The following is a 17,050-nucleotide window of genomic DNA, read 5'->3' on the forward strand; positions in this document are numbered from 1 at the left end:
GTAAAAAATGCTGAATGGCCCCCTTCAAATTAAATGGTCTGGCTCATCAAGATCCTTCAGGGAGTGTGGTTTTGGCCACCACAACAGAACTGTGTGTGATTTCAAGAGGAAATGTGATGAGACATATTCTATAGCAAAACACCCCTTCCCCTTCACAGATGCAGGCCAAAGATTAATGAATAGAGGAGGACAGGAAGAGCAACATCCACATCTGACACAGGATGCTGGAGTAAAAAACAACCGCTTTGAAAATTAATTAATGGCAATAAAATTAGCAGGTGTCCTACCCACCTCCTGTTTGGAATTCCAGCTTTTAGAGACAGTTGTAGTATATGATAGTCAAAAAAGATAGTAAACTGACCAAGCCATTTCATTATAAAAGCATATTTTTAACCAATTTGACCCCAAGGGCTATGTTTGAATAAAAACAGTATACAATATTAGTAGAATCTTCACTTACTTACAGGTGCTGCTGGAAACCGATCTGAAAGTTCATATGGTTATTCTGGAATACACTGTCGTTGCTCCAAACACCACAAAATCGGTTTAGGGGAATATTACCAGCAGACACGGCCGATGCCCAGGAGAATATTGAGGGTCCGCCGGTGGCCCACCGACACCACGTGGGTTGTGTTCTCACACACCTGGTCCACCACTGGGAACCCACCCAGAGCTCTGACCACCTGGGTCACTGTCTGCTGCTGTCTGAAGAACCAGAGGAGAAAAGAGGAAAACCTTTCCAAATACCTAGGTTAGTAGGTTGAGAAGGCAAAGTATCGTCAAGAAGTTCAACAAGACATTATCAATATTAATCTGTCTAACATCCAAAACGTGGCTGTAACAAATACAGTTGGATCTACTTACTCAGTGGGCATGCTTGTCATAACTAATGTCCTTAGAGTCCGGATTGAAAAAACAACAACGTAAACAAATTATACGCACTTTAGAGTACATTAGCACTTTACATTAGTTATGAGTTCAATACAAAGTGAGTTCAATACAAAGTGCACACCTAAATAATGACTAAGGGATAATAGCAGCGATAAAGGCTATCAGTTTTCAATAGTTTGCTTATTGCTTCCACGAGAAAACACCACATGCCGGATATCTGCATAATTTGATGTGTGAAGAGGAAATGAAACCCAAGGCCATGAACAGTGAAAAACAGGTTGGAGAGCACCGCCGGTATTGAAACGGAATTGTAGGTTAGCCTGGTTCTGGACCATCCGTCTCACATACAGACACAGTAGTACCTTCACCCCCACGCAGCAGGCAATCAGCACAGAACACCTGAGCGCCAGTTAGAGACAGGGCGAACAGGCTCTTTCCCGTCAGGAACCGCTCTCCAGTCCCCCAGCAGGAAGTCTGGGGTGAAGGCATCCTGAGCAGAAGGCATCCTGACCAGTACACAGCCCCATACACGACTGCTTTACAGGCATAACAACGTGTCCGTGACATCAATGTGGCCAGGTGTGATAAAAAGGTTGCTCGTTGCGTATTAGTAACGCCGGGGTTGGAAACAGTCAGCATACGGCAGGGGTTGAGAAAGTTTAACATGCCTTTTGTTGAGAAGGTAACCCAGTATATCGACTGAGCTGAGGATTGCTTGACATTTCATCTGAGGGCTGTTATGACAAAGAAATAAACAGTGTGTTAGCAAACCACAATAAATTTACCCTGCCCAACCCCGCTTTAGACATGTCCTTGTATTTCATTTGAAGGTTTAACAAGAACACCTTGATCCTCCGTGACAACAGAACCCTTTTAAATCTGCCATACCCCAAATAAAACACACCCAAAACCCCTATACAAATTGACATAAAAGGAATCATTGGTTCAAAAAAGGTTTTCAGCTTTCTTTAGGAAAGCATGGCATGGTTTAGGTCATCCTCCATCGCAAAGGATTGTCCTTAGCTCAGTGCTTAAATGAGTTATTCACTGATCTTAAAGATGGACATCAACCATCATCACTGTGATGGAAGCTGATGATATGGGATGGAAAAGAATGCTGCTGTTGATAATACCAAAAGAAAGGTGTTCATCAGGGGGGAAACAATGTTTTCAGTAGCAATGCAAGAGACTGCTGACACTGATCTGGGAATGTTTTTCAGACATCAAACAAGGTCAAAAGCCTAAAGCACTATTATTCATTTTTCACTCCTTCGCCAAGAAACAAACAAGGAATTTCAACAGTTACATTTTTTGGAGGTTCCTCAAAGGGGATTTTTGGCTTCACTTATGCAATGTTCTGGCAGCAGTGCAAGAGGTCAGGCGTTGAACGAAGAGTCCGCACTAAATAAACCTAAGACAAAGAGTTGGTGTGAACTGTTGCACCAGGCTCCATTTCAATGCACCTCGCACAAATGAAGGAAATTATTTTGGGTATGGACGAGGTCCCGTTGATGGCCGATCTATGCAAACTGAAATTACTCGGGCTCTATCCATACAGTCAACTTCCATAGGCCCTTGTCCTAATCTATCTAGGGTCAGGGGGGGCTGGAATGGCTCATTTTAACTGAAAAGCACCCGAGGGTACAAAAGATCAGATTACCGATTGAACATTTGACTTCATTTGCAACAGCCGTGCATAGAAAACATAAACAATCACACGGTTAGGCTACATGCGGTGAATAGTGGTTATGACATCATGCTTCCTGAAGTTCTTTAAGAGCACATACACAATGCCATTTTATAAAGCCAAGTACTCAAGATAAAAATCAACTCATTTCTACATACAAATAAATGCTCAATGATACACATACAGGACAACTCCCCTTACTGCTAAGGGTACAAAGCTCACGTCAGATGACATGCTTCATCAAAACATTTCACTAAACATGATTTTTGCCTCAATAAACTACTCTACAAAACCATAGATTATCTAAGTTTGATAATGCTGATAGTGTCAGAAGAACAAAAAGGATAAAAGTGGTTTATGTCATGACTGTTGTACTTGCACATGACTTCGTTCCACTCTTGGTGAATGGTAAGACTACCTTTGTCCAGATGCTGAGGGGGTTGAAGCTAAATCCAAACAGTTCACTCCATAACATCTTATAATGAGTGCTCCCAGGACTTTTGAACAAGGTCCCCCTTTGGAGATTTTTGCATTTTTTAACACCTGTAACTGCCATTTGCTGCAACATAGCGCAAAACAAAATGGCCTTATATGATAAACAAAAAACTATATTTCGTTAAAAAAAATACATTCCACAAGGTGGCGCAGTACCTCTTACAAGCTTAAATTTTTTGGGGAGAACCCTCACTCCTATTACATGGGCTCTTCTGTGAAGGTTGAAACCTCACACAGAAAACCCATACCATCTTCCACAGTTGTAAAACAAGGGGCCAATTCTCCAGACCCTGATAAGTACCCTAATTCCTGAATATATATATTTTTCTTCTAATTTTGGAGTAGATTGAACTTGACAGTGTTATATTCAAATCACTCTATTAAATGTAAACTAAAAGTGGATTAACTATACAATCTCGCTCATGTAACAATGAAAATAATATGATGCATTCCGCAATACAGTTCACATGAGAATTCAAACAAGATTTCTCCATAGTGTTAAAAGCTGAAGTTTTGTTCAGGTTGAGCGAACACAGAAGACCGTGTCAGGTGCATTTTCACAGGAGAGGATGTTATCCTACCAACATGGAGGTAACACACAGAGAGCCCCTGTGGCAGCAGCTTCAAAGACCATCATGACTACTCATTCACCCACTGAACACAGTTTCTGAGCAGCTGTGTTCAAAAGGAATGGAACGCAAAGGCAACAAATATGCCACTGTTCCTCCAGTTTGGTTTCACCAAGAGATCATAGAGGACACGTTGACCAAGTGTAAGTCTTATTCAATTCACAAACTGTCAGGTTAAGTCAATATCAACAAAAAAAAATGACGTCGTTAAAAATGCTTATTGTATGTTCCAATGCTGAGCTATAGAAATAAAGAGTCACATGATAAACCAGCTCCCAGTCATTTATTGGGTAAACCAATGCTGGGCTATAACAATTACAGCCAACACCACAACAGCAACTTAGATGATACGTTTGGTTACTTGGTATTCTTCTCCATGCTCTTGCCAACCATATTGACTAAGGCAAGCAAGCTTGCTTAAATTGTCAGAAATTGTGTCTGTGACACCAGCTGCTGCAGCATACACAGTTACTCTGCCTACAACTTTAAATGTTGAAACGTTACAAAACACACAGGTGAATTTTTTTTCCTGCGGATTGCTGATTCACATGTGTTTTTGTGTAATGACAGTATCAGGAACACAAATTGTCAGTAAGGTGCTTCTAGAAAGAAAGGTTAACATTTGTTTATTAGAAAATGTATCACCATATCAGTATTAAAACAGTTAATGTAATCTCGTTTACCCATCATTTCAGGGGATCCCTCAATAGGCTATCCTAAAACTTCAATTCACAGTTTGATTAACTTACATGGCCATACATTTTCAATATAAAAGTAAATGTTTTTCATCCTTTGCATCACTGAAATACTGATCACGGTAATAATTATGATATGGTTAGTAAGTGCCATTCTGTTGCTGTAATAAAATTGTATCACATTTTTGGACACAGTTTATAATTCACATACTTTTGAAACGTGGGCTACTTTTCACTTGTTCGTCTTTGTGCCGAGGTAAGAGATACGAACTGTTTTGCTTATCTAGTGCTCTGTTGGCCGCTGCCAGACTTGGTTTTGAAAGGTGTGTGGGATCTATTGATGCTCTCTGATGGTCAGGGGCACTAGTCAGTTCATCAGTGGAGTCTTTAGGCACTCTAGAGAATGGCAATGTGCTTTGCCTATTTCTTCTAGTCTGAGTTTGTTTTGTATTATTGTCCTCTGAGGATGGACATCCCTTTGAATCCTGGTGTGGATGCACGTGTTGATTCAACATGCTGTTTACACTGCTGGTTTCTCTTACACCGGGCACCCCATGTGTTCTCTTTTTGACACTGGCCGACTAAGACCCTGTGGTTTCACTCTTGCCCCTCTTCCTCTTCCTCTTCCTCTTCCCAGGGCTAGGCTGAGGCTCCAGTTCAAAGGGGATCTGAACCTTGGACTCTGAGGGCAAGCTGGGTAAAAGGCGGCTTCGTTGTCTCCCAGGGTTGTTAGCTGGAGAGAAGAAGTCCACAAATACCCCATCATCATCATCCGCACAGGAGGAGGCACGGAAGCCTTTTGAGACAGTGCAAGATCTTGCTAAGGCAGGAAGTGAGGATTTTCTACATTCGCTCACTTTTGATTTCGGTGTGGTAATCTTTAGGGACGTTTGATGAGGCACATTGGGTTTTTCTGGTAACATTTTTGAAGAACGGCGACTAGAAATCTCCAGATTAGCAGTTAGCTTACTTTCTGGAAGGGACTGTGGTGTTCTGCTTTTCCTGACAGGTGGTGTGACTTTTGACATATTAATTCTGCTGGATGATCGCCCATTTGTCCCCAGTAGAAAACTGTCAAATGTAAACACTGATTGCACACTCTTGCTACACTCCGGGCGGTCATCCAGGCATGGACTCTCTAAGGAGATGTGCTTTTTGATGACATCATGTTTGATTGAGGTCCTCTTAGGATTTTTGTCTTGTTTACTCCCTTTAGCCGGTGAATTGGGTAAAGGACTTTGAACCAATGTCTTTTGTCTGGGCAAATCACTGCAAGACGACTTCCAAGGTTTCTGAAAGTGTTTCTTGTGCTGTGGTTCACTGGTGGCTTCCTGTTGCTTCTCTCCATCGGTCTTATTTGAGCCAAAAGACGCATTAAGATCCTCATCCGATTCTTCATCTGCGGGGGAAAGATATGCCATTATGAGAATAACAAAAGATACTGATAAACTTCTAGCATGATAAAATGTACGTTAATTGACACTATCAACACATCTTATGTACTTACCTAGGTGTTGCAAGAAAGAGCGTGACGGTGTACTCCCAAGAGAAGGCTTAAACTCAGGCGATAACCTAGATTGTCCCATCTGTGAAGCTGAGAGAAAGATTTAACTTGAGTCTGCAAATATTTCTCAGCTCAATAGTTTCCAACTCTGGCCCATGTTTTGCAGATGCTACACACACTATACACATCAAACGATTGGCCATGCACATAAAACATACCTGTCGGGGAGAGGTTCTCCCTCGTTTCCCTCATTTCTTTCAGGCGCTGTGCCATGGAGTCAGACCTTTTCATAGAAGGACTGTAAACTATTCCGTTCTCTTCGTCGATAATGTAAGGGGACACATCTGTTACTACACAGAAATATATTTACATATGAAATCACAGCCACACATAAAAAAAAGAAAATAATATATTTATTAATATTATTAAATTAATAATACGATATATTATGAATTAATAGAATAGATTTGGAATAGAATGTATGACATGAGGAGAGATTTCTTACTAAGAGGTGATTTTGGTACTAGGTCTTTGATCATCTTGTCCAGTTTTTTCTTCATGCGCCTGTCATTCTCAGGGGTCCTCTCAGGGGTGTCTCTTGGCTGCATACAACGATGCTATATAAAATAAAATACACAACATTAATTTTGATAAGGAAAAACTTCAATAGACCCTTTCAATAAAAATACTCCTCATAGCCTAATTATTCATGTTTTTTGGGAGGGAAAAAAAAGTCCTTGCTCAACAATATAAATCAACTTTTTAAAGAAATAAGGTAAATATGCAGTAATGGTTGAATTGCAGAGAGCTAAGTAATGTCTTGACAGGATAAACAAAGAAGTTATGTACTGTGAATCCTTTAATCTAACAGGGAATTTTACATTTGCTTACCACCCTTTTCTTGAGTGCTGAATTGACTTCATCATTTAATGCCGGACACAACTCTTCATCAACATGTTCACCATCATCTTTACATCTGCATTTAATAAACAAACATGAGTGACAGCATAACATGGGGGCAGCAGGTAGCCTAGCGGTTAAAAGCATTGGGCCCCGAGCTGACTGGCATTTAACACAAATTTTTGTTTTTACACTGCTGCTACTCGCTGTTTATCATCTATGCATAATCACTTTACCCCTACCTACATGTACAGTTTACCTCGACTAACCTTTACCCCTGCACTTTGACTTGGTACCGGTACCCCCTGTATATAGCCTCATTATTGTTATTTTATTGTGTAACTTTTTTTAATAGATTTTTTTATTACTTTATTTAGTAAATATTACTGACCACGCACGGTAAGGTCTACACCTGTTGTATTCGGCGCATGTGACACATAAAATTTGATTTGATTTGCTCATGTAAGTCGCTCTGGATAAGAGTGTCTGCTAAATGACTAAAATGTAAAATGTATACTTAACAAAAATATAAACGCAACATGTAAAGCAACATGGGCAGTTTTGTCACAACAATGCCACAGATGTTTTGAGGGAGCGTGCAGTTGGCATGCTGACTGCAGGAATGTCCACCAGAGCTATTGCCAGATAATTGAATGTTAATTACTCTACCATAAGTTGCCTCCAACGTTGTTTTAGAGAATTTGGCAGTACGTCCAACCGGCCTCACAAACGCAGACCACATGTAACCACGCCAGCTCAGGATCTCCACATCCGGCTTCTTCACCTGTGGGATCGTCTGAGACCAACCACCCGGACAGCTGATGAAACTGAGGAATATTTATGTCTGTAATAAAGCCCTTTTGTCGGGAAAAACTGATTGGCTGGGCCTGGCTCCCAAGTGGGTGGGCCTACGCCCTCCCAGGCCCACCCATGGTTGGGCCCCTGCACAGTCATGCGAAATCTATAGATTAGGGCCTAATGAATTTATTTCAATTGACTGATTTCCTTATATAAACTGTAATTGAGTAAAATCGTTGAAATTGTTGCATGTTGCGTTTATATTTTTGTTCAGTATAAATAACAGAGCTCACAGCTATTTTATTTGGTCAGTCAGTGACGCCTTGTGGCTGATGTAAGAATTGCAAAAACAACAAAATGGTCACCGACTTGTCATCACACAGACCAATAGATATTGACGACACATCGTTGTCATTGCTACGATGTTGCACTTTAAGGCCAAAAAGCGTTTACACTGTAGTCCCGTGTAGCTCAGTTGGTAGAGCATGGTGCTTGCAACGCCAGGGTTGTGGGTTCGATTCCCACAGGGGACCAGTATATAAATATATGCACTCACTACTGTGAGTCGCTCTGGATAAGAGCGTCTGCTAAGTGAAAAAAATGTAAATGAAGCTTGAGGTTTACCTGGCCACCCAGAGGACAGACACAAGTCTCACACCAGTCTTCTTGGCTTTATTCCAGGTGGCTTGATGGCCATTTTTAAAGACTACGTGTGTGACTTGTTTATTGAAGGTTTTAGATACCTGGAATGATACAGGTAAATATCACAATGTGAAATGTATACATAGTAATAACCTTTCAAACTACTTAAAGGAAAATACCACTCAAAAACTATATGTTGGTGTTTGTTTCATTAGTCCACCGTTGATACAGTCCCCAAAATGTTTTGCATGTCAGCAGTCAAGATAGAGAACTTTCGAAACAGAATGTGTCACATTATGATATGTTTTGCATCATAATACCAAAAGATAGTGGATTTGAGTGGATTTTTTCCTTTAAGAATGGTAGTTTTAGTTTTAAGAACCCCACAGGATGTCATCAAAAACAAACTTGTGTAGTTAGTTCGCCATTAGCTCGCGAAAACCCTTCTCCGTACATAGGGTTTTCAGCGGTTACATTCGCCCACGGTTGGCTCCAAGTGAACTACAATTCCGACGCTGTTTTAACATTTAGACAGGTCAATAATCATCACTTTCAAACCGTTTTTTTTTCTTTCTAAACATATGCTGATATGCTCCTTATCTTTCATATCAGAGAGAAGGAATCTTACAAATAAAAAAGATAGACTTACTGTAGCAGTTTTGCACAGATCCACAAGCTGTGTGTACCTCCAGTTGACGAACTACACTTCCTCCCTAGTTACACTTACACACAGGTGTTCGGAGCACACTAGATAGCTATTTAGCACAGGTGGCCGCCTATGTCTAAACACACGCTGTAACAGAGATATATGGCCATGTGGGAACACTAACCCTATAAAGATGTGTAGTAATTTAACATATTTTTTCCTCCTTCTCGCCGATATGAAAGATACATTCCTTAGGTTTCCAAAAACGTACCCCAAGCGATGCGTTTTAACATTCAGAACGAGCGTCTGGGATCTTAACAGAACTCCTCCGACCAGAAGATACTATTGACAATAGGTGCTAATGCAGTTAGCATCTATGAAAGGGTTAGTTAGCCATATATAAAAGGGTAACTCACCTCAGCTCCCATATCCTGCAGCTGCTGGATGAATGATTTCGAGTAATTCTCTGTTTTACTCGATGACCACACGTCAACGTAGGCAACAACATCTAGGGAAAAGATCAAACCCCACCTCCATACTTGATTCAAAGACAAATGAGAAAATACAAGAAAAAGCTGTAGCTATCCAAACCATGAAGTTAGTTTACACATCATTTACCTTTCAGAATAGCAGGAGAGTTAGGCCTACTGTTTGTGGTCATTAGAGTCTCTTACTGAAGGATTTCCCTACAATCGGAGAAAGAGAAGTAACCCAGTTAAATTTGAGTAAGGAAAGGGCAGTCAGTTAGCTAGTGCAATGGAGGGGGGAAACGTGCATCTCTTAAGCAACATAAACCATATTTGATGACAAAAAGCTACAAATCAAATTGTATTTGTCACATGCACCGAATACAACTTGCGTAGAATTTACAGTGAAATGCTTGCTTACGAGCCCGTCCCAACAATGCAGATTAAAAATAAATAGTGACACAAGAGGAATAAAATAAAATACACAAGAGTGAGGCTATATACAGGGAGTACCAGTACAAGATCAATGTGCAGAGGTATGAGGTAGATATGTACATGAAGGCAGGGTAAAGTGACTAGGCTTCAGGATAGATAATAATAAGAGTAAAATAAAGAATAGGGCAGCAGCAGCAAATGAGTGTAAAAGTGTGTGTGTTGTGTCGGTCTGCGTGTGCATATGTAGTGTAAGTGAATGTGTGTGGTGTCGGTCTGCGTGTGCATATGTAGTGTAAGTGAATGTGTGTGGTAGTGTCAATGTAGTGTATGCGCTGATAGTTCGGGTACCATTAATAAGGTGCAACATGTAACTTTTTGGGGGACCTGACCACATAGAAGTGTGTTATAGATCTGTAATTCTCATTGAAAGCAAGTATAAGAAGCAGTAGATCTGTTCTATGTACATAATTTTTATGCTTCCCGTTCTTAAGTTTCCTTTTTGCGTCTTTTACTTTCGGTTTTCTACACCAGCTTCAAACAGCTGAAAATACAATATTTTACAATATAGTTGCTTCTTTTGTCACATAAACTGAAATTAGGCGAACAAATAGAATTTTAGCAATCAGGAAATGGCGGAGCGAATTCTGCATAGTGCATCTTTAATTGACTATGTAGCAGTCTGGCTATTTAACAGTCTCATTATGGCTTGGGGTTAGAAACTGTCTTGGAGCCTGTTGGTCCGAGAGCCGATGTTCCGTTTCCGTTTGCCGGACGGTAGCTACACCCCCATGCAAACTCATAACTATCTAGGTTAGCTAGGTAACTAACTAGAACTCCAAGGTGTATTTCTATTACAGCTAGTAAATTCACAAAACATTGAGTCCGAAGACATCTAGCAAAGTAACTAACTTGTGAATACAGATCGTAAAAGCTTTAATTAGCGTCTATGAAAGGGTTAGTTAGCCATATATAAAGCTTTAATTTCCCTGCAAGCTGTGAAGATAGCTAGCTACTTGCTATCGAGTAAGCAGTGCTAACGTTTACTTGTTAGCTAGAACATTTCGACTGAATTATGACCATTTCAAACAGATTAGGTACTGTAATATTGCTACTAATAGATATTTTAAAGCTTGTGGTATAAGAAAAAAATAACTTCTCTCTACTTTCAGTCGGGCACTGGACAAATCCTTGCAAAATGTTGGCTTTCCGCGCGTGTATTTTTTATGACACAAGGCATGCTGGGAAATAGATGACGTCGACCTGTCATTGGTTGGTCAGAAATATACAACTCACATCATGCATATCAATGTATTTCAAATCAAATTTTATTTGTCACATGCGCCGAATACAACAGTGGAATGCTTACTTACAAGCCCTTAACCAACAATGCAGTTAAGAAAAATAAGTGTTAAGTAAAAAATAGTTAAGTAAAAAAAAAAAAAATAATAATATTTGAGAGCAGCAGTAAAATAACAGTAGCGAGGCTATATACAGGGGGTACCAGTACAGAGTCAATGTGGAGCATGGCGTCTTCAGCGAAAAGACGAGCAGTTGGAAAGGGATGATAGTGAGGATAACAGCTCGGATGAGGGATCGGAAGACGATGGTGATTCAGGAGAGGAGGACAGCGGATCAGAAGAGGAGAGCAATGAAGAGGTCAAGACCGAGGATAGAATAGACGCCGGAAGGGAAAGGAGGGGGAAATGGAGTCCTTAGAGAAGGCAAGAAACAGATATAGGTTTGGAGAAATGCAGTATTATCATAAGGAGACGTATACTTGGATGAATGAGGAGGAATGGAGGGAAAAAGAGAGGCAGAGGAGGTCTAAGAGAGAGGGAGGAAGATTGTGAGTTTGAGTCAGTTAAAAATGGCGGGAAAAAGGGAGAAGGTTTGGTAAAGAAGAATGGTAGGAAATGTAAGCAAAGTGAGCTGAAGACAGGAGTAGAAATGGAAGTGAATGAGGGTGATGTATCAGAGGTGGAAGGTGTGGTGAAGTACTCAGAGCCTGAGGATTGCACAGCGGGTCAGGATAAAGATGAGTCTGACAGTATTTTTATTTTATTTTATTTCACCTTAATTTAACCAGGTAAGCCAGTTGACAACAAGTTCTCATTTACAACTGCGACCTGGCCAAGATAAAGCAAAGCAGTGCGATAAAAACAACAACACAGAGTTACATATGGGGTAAAACAAAACATAAAGTCAAAAATACAACAGAAAATATACATACAGTGTGTGCAAATGTAGCAAGTTATGGAGGTAAGGCAATAAATAGGCTATAGTGCAAAATAATTATAATTAGTATTAACATTGGAATGATAGATGTGCAAGAGATGATGTGCAAATAGAGATACTGGGGTGCAAATGAGCAAAATAAATAACAATATGGGGATGAGGTAGTTTGGTGGACTAATTTCAGATGGGCTGTGTACAGGTGCAGTGATTGGTAAGGTGCTCTGACTACTGATGCTTAAAGTTAGTGAGGGAGATAAGAGTCTCCAGCTTCAGAGATTTTTGCAATTCGTTCCAGTCATTGGCAGCAGAGAACTGGAAGGAATGGCGGCCAAAGGAGGTGTTGGCTTTGGGGATGACCAGTGAGATATACCTGCTGGGGCGCATACTACGGGTGGGTGTTGCTATGGTGAAAATACAAAAAACAAAAAACAGGCTATTTACATGGACACACAAGAGAACACGACCGCACTGCTACGCTACCTTGGACCTGCTCAGTAGGAGTGAAGTTTGTGGAAAAAATTGATCCTTGCCTTTTGGCTGATCCAATTGTGGTTTCAAGATGGGTGAAAAGAGCGTTGGGTAAAGTGGAATCGGTGAGGGCAACCAGAAATGGTCTAGTGATAATTGTTTGTGTTTCTGTTGGGCAGAGGGAGAAGGCGCTCAGAGTTAAACAAATGGGGGAAAGAATTGTGAATTGTTTCGCTCTTAAGAAAAGGGCGCCATTGAGAGGAGTGATTACTGGAGTAGCAGTGAATGTAAAAGGTGACCAACTGAAGGAGATGATTCCCGGTGTGTGTGATGCTCGTCGTTTGGTGCGACGTAAACAGGGTGGCGAGAGTGGGGAAACAGAAGAGTCATTGTCTGTTCTTTTGAGTTTTGAAGTTGAGTCTTTGCCTGAGAAAGTGAGGTTAGGATATATAAGTTATCCAGTGCGAGCATATGTGCCGAATACCTTAAGATGTTACAGGTGTCAAACTTATGGGCATGTGGCAGCAGTGTGTAGGAGGGAGATTCCAAGGTGTGAGAAGTGTGCAGAAGGGCATGAGACAAAGGAGTCTGAAGCATTGGGAAAGTGGTGGTGTGTGCTAATTGTAGGGGTGGCCATGGGGCTGGGGATCAGACATGTCCAGTGCGAGAGAAGCAGGTTAAGGTATCCAGGGTAAGAGTAAAGAAGAAGTTGTCATATGCGGAGGCAGTGAAGAAAGTAGAGGAAGATGGGTCAAGGGGGAGGGATCCTGAGAGAAATGGTGTGAGTAGTAGTGATGTACCAGTACAGAGGGATAAACCAAAAAGTGATATATGGTTCAGCAAGATTGGATTTTTAGCGTTTATAGCAATGGTTATTAATTGTACTGCAGGGATGGAACGCAAATCGAAGAAAATTGAGGTGGTGGTGGCAGCTGCAGAGAGATATTTGGGTGTGTGAGACTTGACAGCAGAAGAGTTACAGGGAGTGTTAAGTGGTGATGTCCCATCATTTCAGGTTGAGGGCATGAGGTAGGAGTGAGTGTATTTAAACAGTGGAGAAGGGTGGGGTTAATTATTAGTTATTGTGTTGAAGGTGTGAGTGTGAGTGTTAGATGGTAGGATATTTCTTTGCTTTGGTTTATTATATTTTTCAAGGAAAGATAAGGGAGTTGTACTCCAGTCTAGTAGGTGGCGGTAATGCAACAAATTGGATGCCAACCACCGTTAAACCTCATTGAAGAAGAAGAAGAAGAGTCAATGTGCCGAGGCACAGGTTAGTCGAGGTAATTGAGGTAATATGTACATGTAGGTAGAGTTAAAGTGACTATGCATAGATAATAAACAGAGAGTGACTGCAGCGTAAAAGAGGGGGTGGTGGGACAATGCAAATAGTCCGGGTAGCCATTTGATTAGCTTATGGCTTGGGGGTAGAAGCTGTTAAGAAGCCTTTTGGACCTAGACTTGGCGCTCCGGTTTCGCTTGCTGTGCGGTAGCAGAGAGAACAGTCTATGACTAGGGTGGCTGGAGTCTTTGACAATTTTTAGGGCCTTCCTCTGACACCGCCTGGTATAGAGGTCCTGGATGGCAGGAAGCTTGGCCTGATCATTGATCATACTGACCTTAAGTATTTGTATTTTGTTTTTTTTTGCACCTCAGTCACTGAAAAGGGAGGGGGAAAGGGTAGGCTAGGCTCAGTTAATCTGATTTTGTTAATCTAAATGCAAATCATTCATCTCAGTGATGATTATTGCATGCTGACTAACCAATCGCAGTGAAATGAGATATAATCTAGTCATGATCAATTTCATATTTAATTCACGTAAATGTAGTAGATTGGCTTGATTGGTTGGCTAGCATGCAAAACTTGAAATTAGCCTACACATCGTTCACTTTTGGGAAAACTGGTCCAGCCACTTGGGACCTAGCTATCGTTAGTTCAAATAATGCCAAATGATGTACTAATATAAAAGTGCAATTGTAAACTATAAAATATAAACCCACCATAGTGATGTCGGTGAAGAAGTTAAGAATGAGGAGGTCCCAGGCGGCGGATTCACGGTTGAATGTGGACGCAGATCAGACAGTTTGAAACTCACGCCCCTCGTGACGTTTGGCAACGCCCACCGCGTGAAAATGCCTGTAATCCTAAATTTCTGGTATGATAAATTATGGTCATACATCATATAGATTACTAGATTTTTTATTAGATGTTTTTAGGCTTTTAACAAGATGATGATAGATCACTTATGAGAACAAGATAAGCTTTTGAAGCCATAGCCTACCCCTCTAGATATAGTCTCCTCTCCCCATTCGATCTTTCACTTATCTGTCCTTCCCAGGCATAGATTTCTAGGCATATTTGATAAAACTGTGAGTAACACAAGAGTGACTGACACATATTATATGGGTACCATGGTGCTGAATAAAATCATTTGCCATAAAGCTGCTGACTACCAAGGCCCTTCAGAATTAAGAACAGGCCTGCATGTAAAATGTTGTTCAAAATGTATTTTGTTGGCAAATCTCAAAAGCATAGACTACCATGAGAGGCTGGATGATGGGGTTGATTGTCCTAAATTATCCATGCAGAACTGGTCATCTGTAGAGTTCGTACTGCTTGGTGACCTAAACTGGGATATGCTTAACACCCCGGCCGTCCTACAATCTAAACTAGATGCCCTCAATCTCACACAAATTATCAAGGAACCTACCAGGTACAACCCTAAATCCGTAAACATGGGCATCCTCATAGATATCATCCTGACTAATTTACCCTCTAAATACACCTCCGCTGTCTTCAACCAGGATCTCAGCGATCACTGCCTCATTGCCTGTGTCCGTAATGGGTCCGCGGTCAAACGACCACCCCTCATCACTGTCAAACGCTCCCTAAAACGCTTCAGCGAGCAGGCCTTTCTAAATGACCTGGCCCAGGTATCCTGGATGGATATTGACCTCATTCCGTCAGTAGAGGATGCCTGGATGTTCTTCAAAAGTGCTTTCCTCTCCATCTAAAATAAGCATGCCCCATTCAAAAAATTCAGAACTAAGAACAGATATAGCCCCTGGTTCAGCCCAGACTTGACTGCCCTTGACCAGCACAAAAACATCTTGTGGCGTACTGCATTAGCATCGAACAGCCCCCGCGATATGCAACTTTTCAGGGAAGTCAGGAACCAATATACACAAGCAGTTAGGAAAGCAAAGGCTAACTTTTTCGAACAGAAATGTGCATCCTGTAGCACTAACTCCAAAAAGTCCATGGAGAATAAGAGCACCTCCTCCCAGCTACCCACTGCACTGAGGCTAGGAAACACTGTCACCACCGATAAATCTACGATAATCGAGAATTTCAATAAGCATTTTTCTACGGCTGGCCATGCTTTCCACCTGGCTACCCCTACCCCAGCCACCAGCTCTGCACCCTCCCCGGCAACTTGCCCATGCACCCCCCCCCCCCCCGCTTCTCCTTCACCTAAATTCAGATAGCTGATGTCCTGAAAGAGCTGCTAAATCTGGACCCTTACAAATCAGCTGGGCTAGACAATCTGGACCCTTTCTTTCTAAAGTTAGCTGCCGAAATTGTTGCAACCCCTATTACTAGCCTGTTCAACCTCTCTTTCGTATCGTCTGAGATCCCCAGAGATTGGAAAGCTGCCACGGTCATCCCCCTCTTCAAAGGGGGTGACACTCTAGATCCAAACTGTTACAGACCTATATCCATCCTGCCCTGCCTTTCGAAAGTATTTGAAAGCCAAGTTAACAAACAGATCACCGACCATTTCGAATCCCACCGTACCTTCTCCGCTATGCAATCTGGTTTCCGAGCTGGTTATGGGTGCACCTCAGCCACGCTCAAGGTCCTAAACAATATAATAACCGCGATCGATAAAAGACAGTATTGTGCAGCCGTCTTCTTCGACCTGGCCAAGGCTTTTGACTCTGTCAATCACCGCATTCTTATTGGCAGACTAAATAACCTTGGTTTCTCAAATGACTGCCTCGCCTGGTTCACCAACTACTTCTCAGATAGAGTTCAATGTGTCAAACCGGAGGGCCTGTTGTCTGGACCTCTGGCAGTCTCTATGGGGGTGCCACAGGGTTCAATTCTCGGGCCGACTCTATTCTCTGTGTATATCAATGATGTCGCTCTTGCTGCTGGTGACTCTCAGATCCACCTCTACGCAGACGACACCATTTTGTATACATCTGGCTCTTCACTGCACACTGTGTTAACAAACCTCCAAACGAGCTTCAATGCCATACAACACTCCTTCCGTGGCCTCCAACTGCTCTTAAACGCTAGTAAAACTAAATGCATGCTCTTCAATCGAACGCTGCTTGCACCCGCCCGCCCGACTAGAATCACTACTCTCGGCAGGTCTGACTTAGAATATGTGGACAACTACAAATACCTAGGTGTCTGGTTAGACCGTAAACTCTCCTTCCAGACTCACATTAAGCATCTCCAATCCAAAGTTAAATCTAGAATCGGCTTCCTATTTCGCAACAAAGCCTCCTTCACTCATGCTGCTAAACATGCCCTCGTAAAACTGAC

General features: G+C 41.7%; 1 protein-coding gene across 2 annotated transcripts; it reads right to left on the reverse strand.

Moving 5' to 3' along the window:
• Nucleotides 1-3,966: 3,966 nt before the first annotated feature.
• On the reverse strand, nucleotides 3,967-11,019 carry LOC311100657 (uncharacterized protein). 2 transcript variants are annotated; one of them, XM_084141590.1, is made up of 9 exons: nucleotides 10,953-11,017; nucleotides 9,506-9,573; nucleotides 9,304-9,395; nucleotides 8,224-8,342; nucleotides 6,793-6,877; nucleotides 6,407-6,518; nucleotides 6,120-6,218; nucleotides 5,905-5,991; nucleotides 3,967-5,796 (listed from the first exon to the last, which is right to left on the reverse strand). In XM_084141590.1, the coding sequence occupies exons 2-9, from the start codon at nucleotides 9,546-9,548 to the stop codon at nucleotides 4,979-4,981; spliced, it is 1,455 nt and encodes a 484-aa protein (XP_083997716.1). In that variant the 5' UTR covers nucleotides 9,549-9,573; nucleotides 10,953-11,017; the 3' UTR covers nucleotides 3,967-4,978. The 2 variants fall into 2 exon arrangements, with proteins under 2 accessions (XP_083997716.1, XP_083997715.1); XM_084141589.1 differs by having other exon boundaries at nucleotides 3,968-5,796; nucleotides 6,120-6,251; nucleotides 10,953-11,019.
• Nucleotides 11,020-17,050: the final 6,031 nt, after the last annotated feature.

Source organism: Coregonus lavaretus (genome assembly GCF_964263955.1).
Source record: "Coregonus lavaretus genome assembly, chromosome: 25".
Lineage (NCBI taxonomy): Eukaryota > Metazoa > Chordata > Actinopteri > Salmoniformes > Salmonidae > Coregonus > Coregonus lavaretus.